General features: G+C 46.4%; 1 protein-coding gene across 3 annotated transcripts in view; it reads right to left on the reverse strand.

Moving 5' to 3' along the window:
- Positions 1-26752, reverse strand: part of ctnna2 (catenin (cadherin-associated protein), alpha 2) — a 1599328-nt gene that overhangs the window by 618554 nt on the left and 954022 nt on the right. For all 3 annotated transcript variants that reach the window (XM_038793235.1, XM_038793233.1, XM_038793234.1), the window contains exon 9: positions 20396-20548. In XM_038793235.1, the coding sequence (XP_038649163.1) occupies positions 20396-20548 (153 nt within the window). The remainder of the gene's footprint in view (positions 1-20395; positions 20549-26752) is intronic.

A 26752-nucleotide genomic window follows, 5' to 3' on the forward strand; every position in this document is an offset into this window, starting at 1 on the left:
AAAATGGGGCCATGTCCCCACATCGGCATAAAAACGAGGTATTATAGTCCCGAGTTTCCAGATACAAATACTAGGCGATGCACTTACCTTCAGGGGGCTAGCAGGGACCCGGAGTGCTTCACACATCTTTAGCTGTGGATACGGGTCCCTGCAGTTCCGGTTCCGGGTCCACGGCGGCCTCCAGCGGCTGCGCCGAGCGCCATGGCAGACTCGGAAAGTTGATTCTCCGCCACCGCGCCAAACGTAATTTTGGCACGGGGCTGCTGAGAATCAGCCCATGGTGTTGCTGTGTTTTGTTGCCTATCAAAGCAATTTTTCATAGCTGCAAGAGTCACGGTCCCCATCAATGGTCAGTACCGATCTTTCAATGGATGCTTTATAATTAGTTACTGACTGGTTTGGTAACAAGCCCAGTGATTTATTTTCTGTGTAGTAATCCTTTTTTTTACCTTTCGCTTTATTATAAATTGTGGCACCCTTTTTGCAGCCTTTTAAAAGCATATGTTGCTGAACCCAACCCTCCAGCATGACATTGTGAGACCCACCCTTTCACTTTTTTGTCAAATAGTCAAAGCATATGGTGGGGAAGTCGTCATCGCAGCCACAGGCGACACTTCGGACTTGATCTATAGGGACACTGACAGTAGATCCTACGAGAGGCCACCTCTGAGATTCCTGATGGCCGTTATGCCTTGTGAGATCTAACCAGATATTCTTGCATTGCTAAGTGAGTTTCAGAGCCCACTTAGCCATGCTGACGCTGGATCAATCAGCCACCTGGCATCTATCAGCCTCACCAAGGAGACCCCAGCCGGGCACCATTCAGTCCTGGTCCCCACAAACGGTGACCAGGTGGAATGGTACCTGTGGGTCTCCCAGGCAACTGGAGGTCCCCACCTGGTCAACCTCCGGGCAGGATGGCACAGCTTCTGTGACCCAGACACATTGGTACTGCCACCCTGGCACCCTGACAGTGCCATCTGACAGTGGCACTGCCAGAGCACCCAGGTGGAACTTCTAGGCTGGCAGGAGCACTGCTAGGGTGGCAGCCTTGTAGTGCCACAGTGCCAGGATTACATTGTGCCCATGCCGGGGATTGGGCCAGGGTGATGTCCTGCCCATATGAGGTGTGGGGGGGGGGGGGGGGGGGGGTGCTGAGGACTTGAGGCGTCGAGGGGTTGAGTGATCGGGGCATGATCTCTTCCTGCACTGAGGAGCTCCACTCTTCAGAGCACCTCAGCGTAGGAAATCACGTTAAGTGGCATCGGGGGGGTATTCCCAGCCGAAACATGAATACAAGACAGTGCTGTTAGATACAGCACTGGGAATGATCCCACTAATCCCACCCATAACCAGCTCTGTTTTATTTTGGTTAGAGTGTACCCTCCACGTTTCCTGTCCAATCTGACTGGGAAACAAAAATCGGAAAATTCCATCCTTATTCTCTTTTTGTGGTGATTTGGAGTGAACGTAGAGTCACATATTGGAAAGGCTGGATAGTATGAAGGATACTATGGACCCAGTGTTTTTTACAAATGCCAGTCTGCTGGCCTGATGGTCACTTTTACTGATACAAGCACATTATTTCAGATTTATTGTTTAGTTTCTATCAAATGGAATCCAACTGCCGTGGTGGGATTTGATTCATTGAGCAAAACACAATAGACCTGGAAAACTGGCGCAGCAATCAGGATGCGCGGTTAATCCTCGCCAAGTCAAACTAATGCAGGCAGCAGGTATGCTCCATGATGCCGTGAGATCTTTACATCTATCTGAGAAGGAGGGCAGGGCCTCAACTGAGAGACAACGAGCGGGATTCTTCGTTGCCCGACACCGATATCGTTATCGGCGATCGAGCGGAGAATCCATTCCGACACCCAAATCAGGGTCAGCGCTGGTCTGACACCGGTCAGCCATGCTCCGCCCCCTCCAAAATGGCATCATTGTGCAGCCGTTGCAACGTCATTGGTGAGTCATCGGCAGGCCCTCCTGTGATGCTCCGCCCTGGTGAGCCGAGTTCCCGAACGTGCGGGTGACGTGTGGTATGAGTAGTGGGCAACCCGGCGTGGTGACTGCGGACTGTGCCCAGCGCTGCCACGCTCAGCCGGGATCTGGGCCTTCTGCGAGGTCTGAGGGGTACTGGTGGGGGACGGCCAGGGGCTCGGGTCCGCGCACGGCTGCTACCATGTTGTACGGCGCAACTGCTGCAGGTCGTCGCCGTGCACATGCGCGGCCAGAGACATAGCCATTCTCCTGCCGTTTTCGGGGGGGTGAGACAAATTGGTGAGGGTTCAACGCTGATTTTCGGGTCATAAAACGTCCGCGAATTCTCCGTTTGAGCCGGCACTTAGCCACTGAAATGGAAGATCCAGCCCAACATCTCTACGCTGTCAGCCTCGAGTTTTGTGCTCAAGTCTGAGAGTGGGAATTGAAACTAGAACTTTCTGATTCAAAGGCCAAACCAAGACAGCTACAGCTCTTACACACACACGTGGAAATTGTTGATAATCCCTTAACATAGTGCTGACGGCAGGCGTGGAGAAGTCCTCCCTGCTGCCAAATGCATGGCCAGCAGGGTTAAGAATGGGCATTAGTTAGAGTGGCAAGGTCAAAAATGAAGGGCAGGCATTGTTGTAGCGTGTTGGATATTTTTCGGTAGGTCTTAATGTAGTCTTCAACAGGTTAACTTTTGGTATTTATTACCTACAAGAACTATGTACATATATACATGGCAGAGGGCAGTAGAGCGGAGCTGCTGATTGGCTGTTGCGGGGAAAATTTGTATCAGTGCATTGTGGTCACTGCATCCAGAATGTGTACCTGAGCAAGCACCCTCCGTGTTCAAGTGGAGGCAAGGATCCAGCAGAGGGCAGTAGAGTAGAGCTGCTGATTGGCTGTTGCGGGGAAAATTTGCAAAGTGCATTGCGGTCACTGTATCTTGAAGGTGGTTTTGGAGAATCTGTTGTCAAGTGACAGTTAAACCCCAAACACATCTTCAGTGTTTCCCTCCCTACCTCCTCCTCTAACCAAAAAAAACCCAATCGCTGTAAAGATCGCAGCAGAGTAAAGATAAAGAGGGAGACTCGAGGGCAGATAGAAGTAGAAAGAAGTTGAACCATGAAGTCACAGCCTGCAGATAAGTAGTTTTTCTTTTCCCTGAGGTGTTATCGTGCAGGGCGCAGTGGTTGCTGAGTGAGAGCTTGCTGAGATGGGGAATAATTTTTTTAAAAACTTACTGTTGGGAGTTTCCAGCTGAATCCGGTCGGAGTGAGGACAGAGTGACTGCTGGGTAAGTAGTAAAGATTTAAATTGTTTGCGCCGGCCCATAACAGCTGATTGCTGTTCTCGTGCGGTGTGCAGTGGTTGCTGGTTAAGTGTTTTATTTTTACCTGTATTTAAGTTGGGCAGTTCCTAAACCCTAGAAACTACACTTGTAGAGTCCTCCACCCTTCCACCTCCTTTAACCTAAGGGGTAGAGTGAATAACAGGTAAGCTCTTCCTTTCTTTTTCTTTTTTTATCCAGAGTGGATGGCAGGGAAGGCAGTGCAATGTACCTCCTGCAGAATGTTTGAGGTGAGGGACAACGTCAGTGTCCCTGCTGATTTAACCTGTGGGAAGTGCACCCATCTCTCGCTCCTCAGAAACCTAGTTAGGGAACTGGAGCTGGATGAACTTCGGATCATTCGGGAGGCAGAGGTGGTCATAGATAGTAGCTTCAGGGATGTAGTAACTCCGAAGCATCAAGGTAGATGGGTGACGGTGAGAGGGGCTGGGAGGAAGCAGTCAGTGCAGGGATCCTCTGTGGTCATTCCCCTCAGTAACAAGCATACCGCTTTGGATACTATTGAGGGGGATGACCTACCAGGGGTAAGTCACGGTGAATGGATCTCCAGCACTGAGTCCATCCCTGTGGCTCAGAATGGAAGGAGGGAGAGCAGGAGAGCAATAGTTATTGGGGACTCGATAGTTAGAGGGACAGATAGACGGTTCTGTGGTCGCGAAAGAGACTCTCGGATGGTATGTTGCCAACCGGGTGCCAGGGTCCGTGACGTCTTGGACCGTGTTTTCAGAATCCTTAAGGGGGAGGGGGAACAGTCACAAGTCGGTACCAACGACATAGGTAAGAGAAGGGACGGGGATTTAAAACAGAAATTTAGTGAGCTAGGGTGGAAGCTGAGAGCCAGGACAAATCATGTTGTCATCTCTGATTTGTTGCCGGTGCCACGTGCTAGTGAGGTGAGGAACAGGGAGAGAGTGCAGATAAACACGTGGCTACAGGGATGGTGTAGGAGGGAGGGTTTTAGGTACGTGGATAATTGGAGCACATTCTGGAGAAGGTGGGACCTGTACAGACGGGATGGTTTGCACCTGAACCAGAGGGGCATCAATATCCTGGGAGGGTAATTTGCTACAGCTCTTCGGGGGGGGTTTAAACTAATTTGTCAGGAGGCTGGGAAAATGAGCTGTAGTCCAGAAGCCAGTTTTGAGAGTAGTGAGGTACTGAGGAGGGTATCAAGGTCGCAGGAGTGTACCGACAGACAGAAAGGTGGGTTGAAGTGTGTTTACTTCAATGCAAGGAGCATCTGGAATAAGGTAGGTGAAATTGGAGCGTGGATTGGTACTTGGGACTACGATATTGTGGCCATTATGGAGACATGGTTAGTACAGGGACAGGAATGGTTGTTGGAAGTTCTGGGGTATAGATGTTTCAGTAAGAGTAGGAAACGTGGTAAAAGAGGTGGAGGAGTGGCATTGTTAATCAAGGATAGTTTAACCGCTTCAGAAAGGCAGTTCGAAGAGGATCTGCCTACTTAGGTAATATGGGCCGAAGTTAGAATTAGGAAAGGAGCGGTCACGTTGTTAGGCGTTTTCTATAGGCCCCCAAATAGAAATAGAGGTGTGGAGGAAGGAATTGCAAAACAGATTATGGATAGGTGTGGAGGTTCCAGGGTAGTTGTCATGGGTGACTTTAACTTTACAAATATTGATTGGAACCTCTATAGGTCGAACAGTTCGGATGGGGCAGTTTTTGTACAGTGTGTGCAGGAGGGTTTTGCTGACACAATATGTGGATAGGCCGACAAGAGGGGGGGGGGTCACATTGGATTTGGTACTGGGTAATGAACCGGGCCAAGTGTTAGATTTGTTTGTGGGAGAGCACTTTGGAGATAGTGACCACAATTCGGTGTCTTTCACTATTGCAATGGAGAGGGATAGGTCCTTACGGCAGGGCAAGGTTTATAATTGGATAATTATGATGCGATTAGGCAAGAATTAGGGAGCATAAGATGGGAACAGAAACTGTCAGGGAAAAGCACAAATGAAAAGTGGAGCTTGTTCAAGGAACAAATACTGCGCGTCCTTGACAGGTATGTCCCTGTCAGGCAGGGAGGAAATGGCCGTGTGAGGGAACCATGCTTCACAAAAGAGGTTGAATGTCTTGTCAAGAGGAAAAAGGAAGAATATGTAAGGATGAGAAAACAAGGTTCAGTTGGGTCGCTTGAGGGTTACAAGGTAGCAAGGAATGAGCTAACAAAAAGGGCTTAGGAGAGCTAGGAGGGGGCATGAGAAGTCCTTGGCGGGTCGGATCAAGGAAAACCCCAAGGTTTTTTACTCCTATGTGAGAAATAAAAGAATGACCAGGATGAGGGTAGGGCCGGTCAAGGACAGTAGTGGTAACTTGTGCATGGAGTCAGAAGAAATAGGTGAGGCGTTGAATGAATACTTTTCTTCAGTGTTCACCAAGGAGAGGGGCCATGTTTTTGATGATGAGAGTGTGATACAGGCGGGTAGGCTGGAGGAGGTAGATGTTCTGAGGAAGGATGTATTAGCAAATTGAAAAACCTGAGGGTCGACAAGTCCCCTGGGCCAGATGGGATATATCCAAGGATTCTTTGGGAGGCAAGGGATGAGATTGCAGAGCCTTTGGCTTTGATCTTTGGTTCCTCACTGTCCAAGGGGATAGTGCCAGAGGACTGGAGAGTGGCGAATGTTGTTCCTCTGTTCAAGAAAGGGAATAGGAATGACCCTGGTAATTATAGGCTAGTTAGTCTTACTTCGGTGGGTTAATGGAAAAGGTCCTGAAGGATAGGATTGATGACCATTTGGAAAGATGCAGCTTAATCCGGGATAATCAACATGGATTGGTGAAGGGTAAGTCTTGCCATACAAATTTGATTGAATTGTTTGAGGAGGTAACTAAGTGTGTAGATGAAGGTAGAGCAGTTGATGTCGTATACATGGATTTTAGTAAGGTGTTTGATAAGGTTCCCCATGGTCGGCTCATGAAGAAAGTAAGGAGGTGTGGGATAGAGGGAAATTTAGCCAATTGGATAAGTAACTGGCTCTCACATAGAAGACAGAGGGTGGTGGTGGATGGAAAATTTTAAGACTGGAGACCAGTTACCAGCGGTGTACCACAGGATCAGTGCTAGGTCCTCTGTTATTTGTGATTTTTATCAATGACTTGGAGGAGGGGGCTGAAGGGTGGGTCAGTAAATTTGCTGATGACACCAAGATTGGTGGAGTAGTGGATGAAGTGGAGGGCTGTTGTAGGCTGCAAAGAGACATTGAATTGATGCAGAGCTGGGCCGAAAAATGGCAGATGAAGTTTAACCCTGATAAGTGCGAGGTGATTCATTTTGATAGAAACAATTTGAATGCGGATGACAGGGTCAACGGTAAGGTTATGAGGAATGTGGAGGAACAGAGAGATCTTGGGGTTCATGTTCATGGGGTCCAAAAATGTGCGGGTTAGGTGGATTGGCCATGCTAAATTGCCCGTAGTGTCCTAAAAAGTAAGGTTAAGGGGGAAGTTGTTGGGTTGCGGGTATAGGGTGGATATGTGAGTTTGAGTAGGGTGATCATTGCTCGGCACAACATCGAGGGCCGAAGGGCCTGTTCTGTGCTGTACTGTTCTAAATCTAAATCTAAATGTCCACAGATCTCTGAAGGTTGCCACTTAAGTGGACAGAGCCATGAAGAAGGCTTATAGTGTGTTAGCGTTTATTAACAGGGGGCTTGAGTTTAAGAGCCACAGGGTTATGCTGCAATTATATATGACCCTGGTGAGACAACGTTTGGAGTATTGTGTGCAGTTCTGGTCACCTCATTATAGGAAGGATGTGGAAGCATTGGAAAGTGTGCAAAGGAGATTTACCAGGATGCTGCCTGGTTTGCAGGAAGGTCTTATGAGGAAATGTTGAGGGAACGAGGGCTTTTCTGTTTGGAGCGGAGGTGGATGAGAGGCGACTTAATAGAGGTTTATAAGATGATGAGGGGGATAGATAGAGTGGATGTTCAGAGACTATTTCCTCAGGTAGATGTAGCTGTTACAAGGGGGCATAACTATAAGATTCAGGGTGGGAGATATAGGAGGGATGTCCGAGGTAGATTCTTTACTCAGAGAGTGGTTAGGGTGTGGAATGGACTGCCTGCTGTGATAGTGGAGTCGGACACTTTAGGAACTTTCAAGAGGTTATTGGATAGGCAAATGGAGCACACCACAATGACAGGGAGTGGGATAGCTTGATCTTGGTTTCGGACAATGCTCGGCACAACATCAAGGGCTGAAGGGCCTGTTCTGTGCTGTACTGTTCTATGTTCTATATACAGTAAAGGCTTCAAGCTCGGAGCTGTCTCCATGCTTGCTTGCACACGTGATTGTCCAACATGAGGCTGACCTCTAGGTGTGGGTTATGTATCCTCTGTGTGGGTTGTGCTTTACTCAGTCCCACATTAACCCCACATGTGCCAGATCTTTATACTACAGGCAATACTGAGATCAGCCTCTTCTGAATATTTCTGGCACACATTCCTAATACCCATGCTAGTGCCCTGATCATGATGACTTTCAGCAAGAACTGCACTGGAAGTGAGTATGAATGATACAAGTGCCATGTTGGCACCAAAATAGCATCTCTGCTTGAAATTACAGGCATCAAAGAGTTAAATTTTATGGCCGTCTTCTGTAGATTATTAGTCCAGCACTAGGAATTCCTAGTTTAATAAAATAACTACTCTACCATACCCACTGAGCAACACCAAAGAACTGTGAAATTTAGCAAAACTGTAATTTCCAGGACTAAGATCAAGGGATATGGATCAAAGGCAGACAGATGGATTGAATGTACAGATTAGCCATTATCTAATTAAATGTTGGACGAGGAAGACGGGTTGATTGGTTTACTCCTGTTTCTATGTCGGAAGCAGTAACTCACCAGGCTACCATGGCAACTACCCCCACTGGTTAGCAAGCTGGTTTAGCATAGGGCTAAATAGCTGGCTTTTAAAGCAGACCAAGGCAGGCCAGCAGCACGGTTCAATTCCCGTACCAGCCTCCCCAAACAGGCACTGGGATGTGGCGACTAGAGGCTTTTCACAGTAACTTCATTTGAAGTCTACTTGTGACAACAAGCGATTTTCATTTCATTTTTTTCACTGAACTCAAATTAATCAAGTCATCTTAACCAAACTTGGTGTGAATAATCAGTGCAATGGCCAGGCTGACAATTGGGAAGGATACTGATTCCTAATATACATCTTCTAGCTCAGCTGACTTGTGAATTTAACCCTTTTGAACAGTCACCTGAACTCAGTAATCACATTTCAACACGCATTACAAATCTGGTGGATTTGTCAGAAATCCAAAGACACAAGTATAGCTAAGTGAACCCTTATGTTCCCTTTTGTACTCCTATCTCTATGCTTCATCCTTAAACTGTCTGGCTATTGAAAATGGACAAGGCTCACAACTTTTCTCTTAACTAGTTGATTGTAACATTGATAAACTTACAAACGTTAGTACCCTGCTCTCCTTTTGAAATAAATCAACACTTATTATTCACTATATTCCCAAAGCTATCAATGCTTTGGATAAGGGAACCAAATTGCTTCACCTGCTCCAGCCCCTGTTGCACGGTATAAATTCCATTACTAATCTCCCTCTCTTTAACTTTGATGAAGAGTCACACAGGTTGGCAATGTTAACTCTGTTTCTCTCTCCACAGATGCTGCCAGACCTGCAGAGTTTTTCCAGCATTTCCTTTTTTGTATTTCAGATTTTCAGCATAATGGGCGGCACAGTGACACAGTGGTTGGCACTGTTGCCTCACAGCTCCAGGGATCTCAATTCAATTCCGGCCTCGGGTGACTGTCTGTGTGGAGTCTGCACTTTCTCCCGTGTCTGCGTGGGTTTCCTCCAGGTGCTCCGGTTTCCCCCCACAGTCCAAAGATGTGCAGGTTAGGTGGATTGGCCATGTTAAATTGCCCCTTAGCATCCAAATGATTAACTGGGGGAACTGAGTTATGGAGATAGGGTGGAGGCCTGGGCTTGAATAGGGTACTCTTTCCAAGGGCCGGTGCAGACTCGATTGATGAATGGCCTCCTTCTGCACTGTAGGGATTCTCGGATTCTATGATTATGCATTTATTCAAATATTATATTTCCAAGTTTACTGATGAAACAAAACCAGGTGGGGTATGAGGAGATAAAGAGACATAAAGACAATTCAGACAAGTTGAGTGAGTGGCAAATACATGGCAGATACCATATAACGTGGATAAATGTGAAATTATTCACTTTGGCTGAAAAACAGACTGGCAGAGTATGATTTAAATCGTGATAGGTTGGGGAATGTTGATGATCAGAGGGAACTGAGTATCCGTGCACAACAGTCACTGAAAGCAGGTGCAGCAAGCAGTTAGGAAGGAAAACGGTATGTTGGCTTTGATTGGCAAGAGATTTTGAGTACAGGAGCAAGGAGGTCTTACTGCATCTGTACAGGGCCTTGGTGAGGCCACACCTGGAGTATTGTATGCTGTTTTGGCCTCCTTACATGGGAAAAAGTATGCTTGCCACTGAGGGAGTGCAGAGAAGGTTCACCAGACTGATTCTTGGGATTATCGTATGAGAAGAGGTGGGACCGACCAGGTCTGTATTCACTGGAGTTTAGAAGAATGAGAGGGGATCTCATAAACTTCTGACAGGACTGAGCAACTGGATGCAGGGATGATGCTCCCTTTGGATGGAGGATTTCGAACAAAGGGTCACAGTTTCAGGAAACAGGGGAGGCCATTTAGGACTGAGTTGAGGAGAAATATATTCATTCAGAGGGTGGTGAACCAGTGGAATTATCTACCATATAAGGCCAAGTCACTGAACATATTTAAGAAATCGATAGATTTCTCGACACTAAAGGCGGCAAAAGGTATGGGAAGAGAGTGGGAGTGTGGCATTGAAATAGGGGAATAGCCACGATCACATTGAGTGGTAGAGCAGGTTCAAGGGGTCGATTGGCCTACTCCTGCTCCTATGTTTCTCTGTTATAAATGAATTTACAAGCTTTAATGCCCTGCTCTCTTTAGAGCATAGAACAGTACAGCACAGAACAGGCCCTTCGGCCCTCGATGTTGTGCCGAGCAATGATCACCCTACTCAAACCCACGTATCCACCCTATACCCATAACCCAACAACGCCCCCCCCCCCCCCCCCCCCCCCCCTTAACCTTACTTTTTAGGACACTACGGGCAATTTAGCGTGGCCAATCCACCTAACCCGCACATCTTTGGACTTTATTAAGCTAAATCGCCACAAACACCATCCTTGAACTTCTCAGCTGCAATGTTAATGCTCGAATGCTGATTCTGAAAAATTGCTGTTTCGGTTCCTGCTGTTGCGTTAGCTGAGTTGTCCTCTTTAAGTCCATCCAATTCCACTATTAAAGTTATTTTCTGAAAGCTCCATCCTGTGCGGCGTTGGCTGCTGCTTCTTCTCGTGTCTGCCTCGGCTGTTACTGCTCTCACTGCCACTGCAGCTCTTACAACTGAAATACACATTTCCTTTGAAAAAGTCACAACTGTGACGAAGCTTCACCAAATCTGTGCCTTCTTACAAATTGTAAAAACTCCATGAATAGTTCATTAGCATCTGAAGGTTCTTCTGATGGGGAAGATCCTGGTTATGATATCTGGCAGGCTTCTCTCTAATCAAAACGTTCTGAGATTAGCATTTGCAAGGAATGCAGGGGCATATTCAGTGGGGGCACATTCATACGCAGTGGCTCAAAACCTGCAGGTATCAGTTGCAGTTCTGAAGTTTGTATTTGCATGCCCATTGTATGGTCTGAAAGTTTTGTTCGCTGTCCCTTGACTAGTAGGTTGAAATGCAATTGTGAAGCTTTCAATGTTTTGTGGAATGCTGGGAGGCAGAGTTTGGCCAATCTCTGAAAATTGTCCATCACAAGCAGCTTTTTTTTTTGCTGAACTTTTTGTTTTGCTGAACTTTTTGTGACATTATGTAGAATGTCTAGAATACAAAGGGTTGGTTTAGCACAGTGGAATAAACAGCTAGCTTGTAAAGCAGAACAAGGCCAGCAGCGCGGGTTCAATTCCCGTACCAGCCTCCCCAAACAGGCACTGGAATGTGGCGACTAGGGGCTTTCCACAGTAACTTCGTTTGAAGCCTACTCGTGACAATAAGCAATTTTCATTTCATTTCATTTGCATTTCATTTAATGTAATATCATAATTGACCATTAGATGGAACTAGATGCAGAACTATATAAAGCACTGACTCTCAGGCTTCTGGGAGAGGGCTGGAGAGAGTGCAGAGGAGAGGTCAAGAGAGTGCAGAGTAAAGTTATAGATAGAGTGGAGAGATTAGTGTTAGTCGAGTGTAGATTGTAGATTACGCTTGCTACCGGAGTAAGTGGTCGAGTTTTTAAAAAGAAAATCCAACTAAGGGGCAATTTAGCGTGGCCAATCCACCTCCTCTGCACATCTTTGGGTGGTGGGGGTGAAACTCACGGAAATACGGGGAGAATGTGCAAACTCCACATGGACAGTGACCCAGAACCGGGATTGAACCTCGGACCACGGCGCCTGAGGCAGCTGTGCTAACCACTGTGCCACCGTGCTGCCCAGTGGTCGAGCTTTAATAAGTAGTGTAATAAATGCCAACTTTGTTGTTGAACTTAGCTTCTGTGGTCTTTGTGAGATGCAATGAGGCCTTGCCAGCATCAGCCACAACCCCCGAAATACATTTCCAGCAGTTAAATGTTTAACAGTGAGAGCTATCAGTGCAAGTGGACCACCGTTATACTAGATTGTTTATGCACATGAATCATACATTTGAATTGTAATTACTGTTATAACGCAGAAAATGATTTAAATCATAATTTGCATTTTGGGTATGTTTCAGGAAGACTCTGATACAAGTCTAGACTGATGAGAGAGCTAAGAAAAAGTTGCATGGCAATACTGACAAATTATTCACAAAGTTAGATCGGCCACATTATTCACACTCCAAAAGACCATAAGACATAGGAGCAGAATTAGGCCACTCGGCCCATCGAGACTGCTCAGCCATTCAATCGTGGCTGATATTTTCTCATCCCCATTCTCCTGCCTTTTCCCCATAACCCCTGATCCCCGCACAGTAAATTCATTGCAATATTAATGTCACAATAACCTTTCATTGTCACAAGTATGAAGTTACTGTGAAAAGCCCCTGTTCGCCACATTCCGGCACCTGTTCGGGTAAGCTGGTACGGGAATTGAACCCGCGCTGCTGGCCTTGTTCTGCATCACAAACCTGCTGTCTAGCCCACTGAGCCCTTGATGTAAGCCTACTTGTGACAATAATAAAGATTATTATAATAAAATGTTTCTTTTTGTCTAGAATGGCATCATAGCTAATGAAATGGAAATATACTTTTCACAGCCAATGTTAAGTCTATTTTTTTTATACATGTCCACACAATGAATTATTGGAATAGTGAAGCTTATTGAAATTTGGTAAACAAAAAAATTAATCATACTTCTTGGGTAATGAGAAATAAAACGGTTCATCTTTCGAGTCCTGCCTTTCACCCAGCCCTCTTATTACATTCAATTTTCAGGTTAATCCCAATGGATCAAGGCTCACATTGAACAAATAAATGCTTGAGTTGGTGGCTCCGATGCCGAACTAGAAAAGTGAACAATGCTCACAGAAATCCCCAGTGCTGAAGAATGTTTATACAGGTGATTTCAGAAACCATTTAGAGAAGAAGCCTTAATTGGATAAGGGCAGAAAGAACACAATGTGAAAAATGTCATTTGATTTGAAATCAGCTTCATAAATCATTAAAGGGACACAGTCATACCAGAACAAAACATTCTGCCATTTTGTTGAAAATGCAATGTGCTGTCGTCAATATTAAGCCGCGGGCTGGTTTCGCGCAGCGGGCTAAACAACTGGCTTGTAAAGCAGAACAAGGCCCGCAGCGTGGGTTCAATTCCCGTACCGGCCTCCCCGAACAGGCACCAGAATGTGGTGACTCAGAGTTTTTCACAGTAACTTTATTGAAGCCTACTTGTGACAATTATTATTATTATTATGAAAGACCTTGTTGCATCAGTGAAATGTGCCGATGCACAAAACTTTCTGGTTGTTCTCCAGGGTGATCAAACACTCCATTGGTTCCTTCTTTGCATATAGCAATATTGCAAAGTTTGAAAAAGTTTACAGAAAAGAATTGCCGAAGTACATAAAACAAAATTGAGGTTCAACTGAGGCTACAGACTAGAACAGGGGTGGGCAAACTACGGCCCGCGGGCCGCATGCGGCCCGCCAAAGGTATTTCTGCGGCCCGCCAAGTCATTAAAAAAAAAAAAAAAAAATTTAAAAAAAAAAATTTTTTTTTTTTTTTTTAATTTTTTTAAAGGTTAATGGAGGCGGGCTGTTGGGTTACTTACTGGTATAGGGTGGATACATTGACTTGAGTAGGGTGATCATTGCTCGGCACAACGTCGAGGGCCGAAGGGCCTGTTCTGTGCTGTACTGTTCTATGTTCTATATGAGGCGCCCAGAATCATAACCGGGTGAAGTAATTATTTTACTTAATATACTATGCGGCCCTTTGTGAATTGTGAATTTTTGAATGTGGCCCTTGCACGGAAAAGTTTGCCCACCCCTGGACTAGAAGAACCACCAAAGTAATTTATGTGTAGAACAGCTGCTCAGCAATTATCTCCAAGCAGATGTGGCTAAATTAATGATCACAATCTTGAGATAAGCAAAAGGGCCTAATATAACTGCTATTGTACTAACTTTTTTTTGCATTGATGAGGGTAAAATCAACCATCTCACTTTCCGTCACGGCACAGATACATCTGTGCACGGACGTCTGGGAGATCCCAGACTGGTCCCCCCTCGGGGCCTCAAAGGACCCGTTGGCATACACGCTCAGGGCAATTGTAATCTTGACATCCGCCGTGAGCAGGTGTCCTCCCCATACCACCGCGATTCCAGATGTGCCATTTTCCAGCATAGAGGTCTGACTGCTCAGCTGCAGTCCGCAGCGACACGTCCGGTCCAGCAGGTCCTTGAACGACCAGTGCTGCCGGTATACACGAGGCCTGATGTGACGCCTTCTTCCCACCTTCTCCTAGGCTTGTTGGGCTGCCGGTTCTACATTGTCACTGGCTGGCTCCTGCTCCTCTGGGGCAGGCTCCTGTTCTGCAGGGTCCTCCCCAAGCAGCTCCTGCTCATGCATCCTCAGTGCATCCTTCAGGTTGCGGCGGCCAGGCAGATGCCAACCACACCCAGCTGTACTCCGTAATGAAAGGGGTAAAGCCGCTGACATGTTAACATGGTGAGTAGTCCCGTGCCCAACCAGGTCCAAAGGGCCACACAGTAGCCCTACCTGCACTGCAGCCCCTACCCGTGCATGTCCTCCTCCCCCCCGATCCTAGCTCCACCTCCCGCCCATTCTGCCTGGCATTCTTCCCTCCACACCGTGCCCCTTACCCCGCCGGTGCCAGTCACCCGTCCCTGCCAGCGCTACACTCTGCGGCCCCTACCCTGCGTCCTCCTGTGGGATCTACCATGGGTACCCTTCTTGGGTGCGTCGTGTGCTACCCCAACAGCAGGGTTCCACCTAGTTACACAGGGGGCACCGCGTGCCACTAACCGGCACTATGCTTGGCGACATGCGTGTGGGCTTGGACTACAGAGGGGCTGGGCGAGGAGGTGTGGGCACCCATTGGGACTGTAGCTGTGGTGTGCCGTGAGTCTTCTGTGCAACGCACCGGTTGTGCCCACCTGTCTGGGGGCAGGATGCATGGGAGCAGTGGAGTAGTGGGCAGGCGGGGCTTGGTGCCAGCCAGTATTCCATTGGGCACCTGGTGCCAACTTCGTTTATCGGCTGATGCACGATTCTCTGCCCGATTGCAATTCACGATTACAGCGTCGCTGGTCGAAGAATCCTGCACCATGTGGTGTCGGTACATTCACGGTGCTATTAGGGAGGGTGTTCCAGTATTTTGACCCAGCGACATTGCAGGAACAGTGCTATATTTCAGTCAGGATTGTGAATGGCTTGGAGGGAATCTTGTGGGTGGTTCCTGCAGTGCATCTTGTAGATGGTACACACTTCTGCTACTGTGCATCAGTGATGGAGGGAGTGAATGTTTGTGGAAGGGATGCCAATCAATTGGGCTGCTTTGCCCTGGAAGGTATCGAGCTTCTTGTGTTATTGGAGCTGCACTCATTCAGACAAGGGGAAAGTATTCGTACTCCTGACTTGTCCCTCACTGTTGTGGACAGGGTTTGGGAGTCAGGGAATGAGTTACATGCCACAGGATTCCTAGCCTCTGACTTGCTTCTGTAGCCACAGAACATATATAGCTAGCCCAATTCACTTTCTGTTCAATGGTAAACCCCAGGATGATGATAGTGAGGTATCCAGTGATGCTAATTCATTGAATGTCAAGGGGCAATGCTTAGATTCTCTCTTGTTTTGAGATGGTCATTGCCTGACACTTGTATGGCATGAAAGGTACTTACATGTCAAACCAAGCCTCGATATTGTACTGGTCTTGTTGCATTTGGACATGGATTGTTTCATTACCTGAGGAGTTGGGAATGGTTTTGAACATTCTATATTTATTAGCAAACAACCCCACTTCTGACCTTATGATGGAAAGAAGGTAATTGAAGCAGCTGAAGATGGTTGAGCTGAGGACACTCCCTGAGGAACTCCTAAAATGATTTCCTGAAGTGGAAATGACCGACCTCTAACCACAACAACTACCTTCCTTTGTGCTGGGTATGACACCAACCTGCGGAAAGACCCCCCCCCCCCCGATTCCCGTTGACTCATGTTTTACGAGGGCTCCTTGATACCACATTCAGTCACATGCAACCTTGATATCAAGGGCAGTCACTCTCACCTCACGTCTGAGGTTCAGCACCTTTGCCCATGTTTTAACCAAGGCTGTAATGAGGTCAGGAGCTGAATGGTCCTGGCAGAACCCATGCCAAACATCTGTAAGCAGCTTATTGCGAAGCAAGTACCCCTTGATTGCACTGTTGATGGCCCCTTCCATCACTTTACTGATGATTAAGAATAGATTGATGGGTCTAATCATCAATGATGGCAGTGCCATACGATAAGATGGAGGCTATCTTCAACGTGAAGACAGGGCATTGTCTCCAAAAGGACTGTGTGCTGGTCACCCCTACTATTACTGTCATGGACAGATCCAACTGCGGCAGGCAGATTTGGCAGGATGATGTCATGTATGTTTTTCCTGCCTGTTGTCTCCCTCACCACCTGCCGCAGTCAAGCAGCTGCGCCCTCTCGAAACTGGTGAGCTTGGTCAGTAGTGGAGTTACTGATCCACACTTGGTGACAGAGATTGAAGTCCCCCACCCAGAGCACACTCTGTGCTCTTTCCACCCTCGGTGTTTCCGCCAAGTGGTGTTCAGCGAGTGACTTGGTGCAAGTTAGAACACGGGCCGCACTGTTGCAGATTATCTCAAAGTTATGGAGGGTAGAATGTGCGACGCAAGCCAGTAATATGTTGGAAGAGTCAAGTCTAGTATAACAAAAGGATGGATAAAAATTCTGACAGCAGATGAACTGACAAAGAGTGGATTTGGGTTACAGAGATAGAAATTGATGGTCTTATTGATTGCATGGATGCAGGTCTGGAGCTCAACTCAGCGTTAAAAACGAGACCAGTTTTGTCAAGGGTATGGCTCGGCCTTGGACCAGAGAAATGGATGGTGGTGGTGGTTGAATAAAGTTTGTAATCGGGGCTCAAGACAATAAGTTGAATTTTGTTGGACAGAGTCAATTTGCACAGCCTGAGCCGAAGGTGGGAGCCAATCCCTTCTCCAGTCGGTGGCGGGCATCTTGGGTGGCAATTAACAGGCCACCGCTGGGGCCACTGTTCATCCCCCAGGCACCCCCGCTGCCCCAACGTACTCAGAAAACCAGCAGCCCAGCAGCCTCGGAACCCCCAGTGCTGGTGGTGGCCACACTAGAGCTGAGCTACCCTTGAAGATGGGTGAGTTTTTTGAAGAAACTGGGAGCTGGCAGACAGGTCCCGGGAAACACAGGGTTGGTGGGGGGAGTGAGCAATTCCGGCAGTGACCCTTCTGTCCCAGTAAAATGCCAGTGGCGGCAGGAAAAGGCCCTTAATTAGCCACTGAAGTGGGTGGGAAGGCTGTGCTCCATCTTCTTCACCACTGATGAAATGACATGGCAGTGGAAAGGTGACAGACACTCACCCTTTACCTCCCCTTGCAATTTTGCACCCCCGCCTCCAAACTCCACCTCTTCCCAGCCTGTCTTGATAGGGCGAGTAAAACAAAGAAGTGCAGCATCATTGGCATTGGATTAGAAATATAAAGCAATTAGGATGAAGTATCAGTTAACATTTTAAGCATCGTGTGTTAATAATAATAATAAGAATAATAATAATATTTTTTGTCACAAGTAGGCTTACATTAATTTGGAGTTTCTGAAATGAAGTTACTGTGAAAAGCCCCTAGTCGCCACATTCCGGCACCCGTTCACGTACACAGAGAGAGAATTCAGAATGTCCAAATGACCTAACAGCACGTCTTTCGGGACTTGTGGGAGGAAAGCGGAGCGCGCAGAGGAAACCCGTGCCGCCCCTAAAATTAGTATCTTTTCCTAAATTACAGATCCTATATCACTTTGGAAACAGTGCACAATTGCCCTGATGGATTGTTTTATCCTTTCCTTCCCACATCTTCTCATCAATTGTCCCATTTAATTTATTTGCTACGTCCCCCTCGTAATCTTAACTCTCTGAGAATTCCCCCCCCCCCCCTTTATATACATCCAAGATTTCTCCTAACTGCTCCACATGGGTAGCACAGTGGTTAGCACTGTTGCTTCACAGCTCCAGGGTCCAAGGTTCAATTACCAACTTGGGTAACTGTCTGTGCGGAGTCTGCACGTTCTCCTCGTGTCTGCGTGTGTTTCCTCTGGGTGCTCCGGTTTCCTCCCACCAGTCCCAAAAGACGTGCTGTTAGGACATTCTGAATTCTCCCTCTGTGTACCCGAACAGGCGCCGGAATGTGGCGACTAAGGGCTTTTCATAGTAACTTCATTGCAGTGTTAATGTGAACCTACTTTTAACAATAAAGATTATTATATTATATTGGATTGAATTGGATTGGATTGGATTTGTTTATTGTCACGTGTACCGAGGTACAGTGAAAAGTATTTTTCTGCAAGCAGCTCAACAGATCATTCAGTACATGGAAGAAAAGGGAATTAAACAAAATTCAAGAAAATACAAGAAAATACATGAGAATACATAATAGGGCAACACAAGATATACAATGTAACTACATAAGCATTGACATTGGTTGAAGCATACAGGGTGTAGTGTTAATGAGGTCAGTCAATAAGGATTATATCCGAGGTCTCTGTTTGACCTATGTCACCAAGATTGCCCCCAACACCTTTGGTTATCTAAGATATTGCCAGGTTGCAATGTCTACACCATTCCAATACCCCTAATTTGAGACCAAAGGTAAGGGAGGCAGTAGTGTAGTGGTATTGCCACTGGACTAGTAACACAGAGAGCAAGGTTAATGTTCGGGGGACCCAGGTTCAAATCCCACCATGGCACATGCTGAAATTTGAATTCAACAAAAATCTGGAATCCGAAATCTAATGAAACCATTGTTGTAAAATCCTGTCCTTTAGGGAAGGAAATCTGCCATCCTTACCTGGTCTGGCCTCCAGACACACAGCAAGCCACTCAGTTTAATGGGCAATTAGGAATGGGCAATAAATGCTGGCCCAGTGATGCCCACTTCCCCTGAATGAAATAAAACATTTTCCACACCTCTGAAATTGACTGATATATATATATATATATTGTTTTGTCAGATGCCATGTCTTCCATATACCTCCTCCACTTTACATCTTCTTATGCAGTAATATCCTTCCCATTATCAATCTAGCTTCCAAGCCTACATATTGCTGAGAGAAAGATATCCTTGCACCCTGCTGGAGTGGAAATATCCAAACTAACTTTGTTCACATATAGGTTATTCTACAATCCACGGATGGTCGATCTTCTGAAACATCCAATATATTTTGCCCATGTGTGTGGTCACCGTGCAGTACAATAGTACAGTTCCCACAGTAAGATCTGAAGGACATTCTACGTTCAGGTAATAGTGCACAACGTATTGAATACACTGATCGACCACATGATGAGATATCGCGACAAAGCCATCGTCAAATTTAATTTGAAACTCAACCCAAAAGTAACAAATGACAATCCAGAGATCCAGACAATTTAATTTGTAAGCTAACAATTTTGACAGGAAACAACATCTGATATAGACCTTCAAATATGAGGAATAATTTAGGAGGAACATATAAAAGCTGCAAACATTAGGTGTAACTACATATTATGCACAAGGGCCCTGTAACATTTGGGCACTTCAGAACTGATCTATTCAGTTTGAAACAAAACACCAGTGAACTAGACAATGGAAAGCATACTAGGAAAAATCACCTTTCAATATGTTTAGGTGGAAGGGTCATCGGAGAAGTAGTCTGGTTGAAGTCAGGCAACAATGTAATTTCAAGCACACATTTCAACTGCAATATTTAGAACATTTTATTACTGCCCTTTATATGAATAGCTTTCATCACTGGCAGTTCCCCATCTTCACCACGTGTACCCCTCCCCCCTCCATCACCACCAAGCTGAAAGGGTCGGGTCTCAATTTTTTCCATGGAGCAGATGGTTCTCTGTGACCTCATCCACCGACCATTTTCATGTGTGAGCTGGACCGTGAGTTGGAATAAAGCATATATCACAATTCAGCCGATCAGGCAAGAGTCCCTTCTCTGCTCAGCATCTACATATGCGCATAGGCCATATCATTGTCCATGGCCTAGACATGGTGGCATAACTGAGGATAAAACCCAGGACATTCTGATCTGCATGACCTATGACATAAGGTGGTGACTTTACCCATTAAATCCTCTGGAGTTACTGCTGTGTACCCAGTCAATGCAGCTCAGGTATTGAAGAAGTAACATCTGAATTGCAGTATGTACTCACCTCTACCAGTTTGTTTGCATGCTCACGGAAGACTTGCGCATACTCTTTCACCTCCTTTTCATTGCCACTCTTTGCTGCTTCAATGAGAACCAAGAGAGGGACGTTGGTCTCCAGAAATGAGTCTGAGATGTGATCCATGACAGCCTTGCGAAGCTTTGGAGGAAAATAAACATAAATTAACAGCCGGCAATGAGGTGTAAGTGGTCAAAAGGACCTAAATGTGCAAAAAGCTTTTTTAAATTTAATTTATCCTGCCATCAGTCACTCTGGAAATTTCAAGAACTTTAACCCTTGTTCAATGTGTTATAATTCCAGTTGATGTTAAAACTGGACGGGAAGATCCAGAATGGAACCCTGGCTCAAAAGACCATAACTTTGACCTTTTCTTCATAAAACATGGAGGAGTAGAGTCAAGGGACCGTTCATTAGTTTTAAAAACAAGAATAAAATAATTTTTGTTAAACACTAAAAAATTGAATTATCATACAATACTCCTTTACCCCCCCCCCCCCCCCCCCCCCACCACCACCTCATTTTAACAACTACACACAGGTTTTATGATTAATATGGATTACAAATTACATCTTAATCTACAGTGGTCTAATTAATACATAAATCCCCTTTGAACACACAAGATGACTGTGGTCAAAAACACACGCCACTCTAAACCCAAGTTAGTGTCTGTGGATTTCTCCTCAGAATCCTCCCAGATGATTGTCACATGAGAGTTTCCAAACTCTAATCCCAAAACCACGCTTTAAAATCTTCCCTTATAATAATGCTTTCCCTTGGCAGTTTGCATTCTGAAACACAGTCCAGGTTTTACAAATTACACTTTTAAACAAAGCCTCTTTCAACAGTGAATCCAGTCCAGGATTTCACACCAAACTCTTTCGAATTTATTTGCCCTGACTGCTGTGCAAAGTGTTCACCATTGCTTTAACTCTCAATTCCCAGACTGTATCAAAATGATATCAAACATTTCATCGACCTTGAAGTCTGCTGTCCAACTTTAAATCTAGTTCCTGCAATTGTCTCTTAACTCAGAACACTTTGTTTACTCTTCATTGCATTCTTCTGAACAATAACTTGGTCTCTGTTCACTTATATCCAGACTTCTTAGACATGGGGCGCGATTCTCCGCTGCCCACGACGGGTCGGAGAATAGCGGGAGGGCCTTCCCGACATTTTTCCCGACCTCCCGCTATTCTGCCCCCCCCCCCCCCCCCCCCCCACGGACGCCCCACGACACGAATCGCTGCTCGCCGTTTTTTACGGCAAACAGCGATTCTCCTCTGGCCGATGGGCCGAGTTCCCAGGCCTTTACGGCAGTTTTCACGAACGCAAACACACCTGCTCTCACCGTTTGTGAAAACGGCCGCAAAGTGCCGTCCCGGACAACCATGGCACCGATTGGCACGGCAGAACCACGGCCATGCCAAGGGTGGCATGGGCCTGCGATCGGTGGGCACCGATCGCGGGCAGCGGGTCCGATACCCGCGCACTCTTTGTTCCTCCGCCACCCCGCAGGATCAGTCAGCGGGGCAGCTGAGGGGCATGACGGCCCACGCATGCGCGGGTTTGACGCATATGCGTGATGACGTCATCCGCGCATGCGCGGGTTGGAGCTGCCCAACCCGCAAATGTTCGGCTGACGTCATCATGCGCGTCAGCCACCGTGACGCTTGGCGCGCGGGCTTAGCGACGGTCGCTAAGCCCGCGATGCCGTTCTTCACGGGGCCACGCTGCTAGCCCCGCCCGCCCAGAATCGGGTCCTGGGAGGGGGCACGGAGGCTGCCGTGAAACACGGCCAGTTTCACGGCAGCCTTTACGACTCTCCACATTTGCGGAGAATCGCGCCCATGCTTTTTGTCCCGATTCCCTGTTCATCTTGACTGTAACTTGCACTTTAGGAAGCCTGACTCTTTGCAGCTCCAATCCTGTCCAGTCTTTCGTCAGGCAGAGTTGAGAGATGTTTACTCCCTGAGATCCTATTTCCAACAGCTTTCAAGTTACCTAGACTAAACGTTAAAAGCTTTTACTTTACAAGGCAATCGACAATGCTTATGCCTTTTATTTATCTTTCATGCCATAGCCCTCTCTAGGCATCATAGAAACCCAGTTGGAATTTAACCAACCACCACACATACAAACACCTTTGTCCAGCATGAATCTAACTAAGGATTAGATCATGACTCAAATTGCTGAACTAAAGTAATTCGCACAGCATTGTGATTTTGGAGCCACCCTAAATGACATGATACGACATAGGTTAGTCTGTGGCATGAATAACAATGCTATTCAATGCAGATTACTTGCTGGGGTTGCTATAAATTTGAAATGAACAATGGAGATAGCGCTGGCCCCGGAATGTGTTGATAAAGGTGCTGATAAAGGTGCAAAAGTGCTGTTCACCAACTTGCCATGGAACCAAAAATCTAACTATAGGTTTTACCCTTCCAGGCACAGAAACATTGAATTAAACACATCTAAAACAATATCTTATTTCTAATGAATACCAATACAAACATAATTCTCTTAAAACTGCCTTTGTTTTCCTGACAAATGGCAGTAATGGTGCCAAGCAATGATTGTACAGGCCAGTCATTCATTTAAGTAAGCTCAGTGTACAGACTTAGAAATCAGCAGGTGCCCGACAGATTTGATTAAATAATTAAAGGTCAGTTGAACTTGTTCCCAAGCCAACTGACCAGGATATTGCACTGCCCAAACCACAATATGGAGTGGACAGGAGTGGGGGTAGTGGGCAGTACGTTTATTGAGGCCAGGTTGAAAAAGACGGGAAGGAAAGGGTGACACATCAATCAGAGGAGGGGTGGAGCAGGGGGGAGTTGCCACAATGTGTACTTCGGGGAATCCTCCAAGGTATCACCTTCCCCCACTCTCCCTCCGTTCCACGACTACCCTCGAAAAGCCAGCTCCACTACTCTCTCTTCCCCTTCCTCGGCTCTCAGATCACTCCATGTCCTAAAAGGCCGTGACGTACCTGTCTTCAGCTGCCATCACTTCTTATTGCCCACCTTTGCAGTCCCAGCAGTGCCCATTACTGAGCTCTGGAACTGCTAAAGCTGTCAGCCAATCCGATTGAGCGGCAGCTCTTGAGGACTGGCCAGTGAGGTTTAGACCGTTGGCAGTGGGTTATGGCCGCAACTGGACTTTCCGGCGCATAAGCTGCCAGCTAACCTTACTTCCAGTGGGATTGGGGTGAGCAGACCGAATCCTCCACCAGTAAAATGCTGAAAATCCAGCCCAATGTAACAGATCACAAGCCCAACAGAACTCGGCACCATGGATTTACAGCTTTCTATTGACCGCATGGCATGTCAACATATTAAAATTAAAGTTAATCCTTTAGGAATGCTAAAGCTGCAGGATTTGCAAATAATTCTTCTACTGGCTGAAGAAGAAGGTGCCATCAGGTCAAGCCTCGAGTTGTGAAATGCACCCATTGTATTTATCAAATCAGAAGCATAGAATCAAAGAGTCCTTATTACAAAACTAATTCTATTACAGTTGCTCTGCAAGTCACTTCTGTTCATTCAACAACAATGACCTGTTAATAGGCTTTTTTATTTTCCTTGTCCATATTTATGGTCAGGAATTGCTGAGTTATGTTAGTATTAAGAAACTAAAAAGGTTCCAATTTTTTGCACAGAAGGGTGGATTCTCAGTCATCTCCCAACATGAGTGTAAAGATGTACTTTCACTGACTTCATTAGTGAACAAAAAAGGTATTTATTAATAATAATTGTACAGCTGCCGCATGGCTGAGCTTTCTCCCAAAGAGTCACTGCCTAGGAGCTCTATCACTATGGGGTGATTCCATACTCCGAGTCTCAATGGGCCACCCAGGCCACGTGAACCCTACTCTGCTGTTATAGCCCTTAACAGGACAATCACTGCATCCCATCCCCTTTAGATCCTTTATGCAATCTTCAATAACTAATTTGCTCAGTCCTAAATTCTAACTAAACATTATGTACATGAGTTGGACAATTATAAATCGAGTCTTGGAGGGAGTTCTCTGTATCTTGCAGAGCAGCATAATTCTGTAGTCTGAGATGCTTCCACAGGATCAATGTAAAAAGGGATTGCAATAACAGGTACCTCTTTTGGCACAGGCAATTCATCACTATTTGCTTCCACAGAGCTATCGGTGATGTCGATAACAGGTCGATCATGTTCTTGGGTGTGTACGGATTCAAAAGCGTTTCTTAATAGCAAAACAGACTGCTAGAGAGACTGCTGGAGTATCTCTTCTCCTCAAGTGGTCCATATTTTTACGACCGACCGATCTATCCTTCCACAACCACTTGGTATGAAAGGGGTCTGGTCTTAGAGACAATAATTCCAGGGATACAACTTGATCCACTCCCAAAATTTCTCAAGCTTACCATGAGTGATCATGCTGTAATATGTAAATTATGGTTTGCTTTATTTTGGCTGGCTTCGACCTTTCCTGGCAAATTTGGAAAAAGGTGGCTCAATCGTAATTCACCAGAAAAATTTCAAAGTACAGTTTTGGGAGCATTTGGCGGGGTGTTTCATGACGGCTGCAATGCCGAGATGGAGACTGCTATTCAATGGTGCATCATCATTTTTGGTGCCATTGTTTGTTTAAAATGTATATCAACCCCAGCAAGCAACCTGCATTGAATAGCATCGTTGTTCAAGACACAGACTAACCTATCTCATAACAAGTCATTTAGGGTGGCTCCAAAATCACAACACTATGGTAATTGCTTCAGTTTAGCAATTTTTGCCATGAGTGATTCGCCTGGGTCTCTCACCCTCAAATTAAATTTGATTCACTGGAGCATTACTGATGGTTGAAGTTGCAATTGAGCCTTCACTAAATCCACAAGCTCACTAAATGTTTTGGAGTTGGACGTGCTTGGGGCTGTAAGACTGTGAATAAGGTCTGAGTTCCACAAACACTTAGGAGAATTGATTTGCATTTTGCCTCCGCCCCCTATTTGCTTTGTTGGAAATAATAGCCAAGGCGCTTGAGGTATTGTGGCCAGTCCTCTGTGTAGGAGTCAAAGTGGCCTATCCACCCAAAAATAAGCACTCTGGGGAGTAGAATTCTTTTTTAGGCTTCAATTAACACAGGATACTCACGGATGTCAGGCCATAACGAGTGTCAGAATAATTTACCCTCATCGCTAGATGTAAAGATGTACTTTCACAGACTTTATTAGTGAACACAGAAGATATTTATGAATACAAATTGCACAGCAGCCACATGGCTGTAACTGGCTCCCACTAAGGGGTGATTCCACACCCTGACTCTGATTGGTTACCCAGACCAGGTGACCCTTACTTTGCACGATGGCCAAAATGTTGAATCGATCTAGGTGGAAATAAAAAAATAAGAGAAAAAAACTCCTTGGGAGGAGTAATTTACATGCTCCAAAGTGAGGCATAGTACAAACCAAGAAACAATGAGGGTTTGTGATAAGGGCTCAATGGTATTCATGGATGGTTTTAATATGCATACTGACTGGAATAATCAAATTGGCAAGGTAGCCTCGAGAGAGATTTCATTGCGTGTATGAGGGATTGTTTCTTAGAGCAATATGTTATGGAGCCAACCAGGGAGGAGCCTATTTTAGATTTAATATTATGTAATGAAGAAGGGTTGATAAATAATCTTGTCGTTAAGGATCCTCTGGGAAGGAGTGATCACAGCATGCTAAAATTTCAAATCCAGATTAAGCAAGAGAAGATAGAGTGCCAGACTAGAGCTTCAGCATTGAGCAGAGGTAATTATACAGGCCTGAGGAAAGAGTTGACTCAAGTAGACTGGGCACAGATCATGGAGGGTAGGACAGTTGAGAAACAATGGTGGATGTTCTTGAACTCCCGCCATTGAGAAAAATGCCACGGGAAGGCCAAAGGATCTCACCCAATGGGCGTGATCCTCCGCTCCCCAGGCCGGGTGGGGGAATCGCGGGAGGGCCACTCTGGCACGCCGCCCAGAGAATCGCGGGTCGCCGTTTTTCACGGCGACCCGTGATTCTCCGGCCTGGATGGGCCGAGCGGCCTGCCGTTCCCAACCTGTTCACGCTGGCGGCAACCACACCTGGTCGCTGCCGGCGTGAACAGCGTGCCAAAGGTGCGTTTGGGTCTTGTGGGGGGCGGAGAGGGGATTGAGCACCATGGCCGTGCTCGGGAGGGGACTGGCACGTGATCGGTGCCCACCGATCATCGGGCCAGCGTCTCCAAGAGATGCACTCTTTCCCCTACGCTGCCCCGCAAAATTAAGCCACCACGTCTTGCAGGGCAGCGGAGGGGAAGACGGCAACCGCGCATGCGTGGCTGACGTCATTAGGC

Source organism: Scyliorhinus canicula, chromosome 3, assembly GCF_902713615.1.
Source record: "Scyliorhinus canicula chromosome 3, sScyCan1.1, whole genome shotgun sequence".
NCBI classification, from domain to species: domain Eukaryota; kingdom Metazoa; phylum Chordata; class Chondrichthyes; order Carcharhiniformes; family Scyliorhinidae; genus Scyliorhinus; species Scyliorhinus canicula.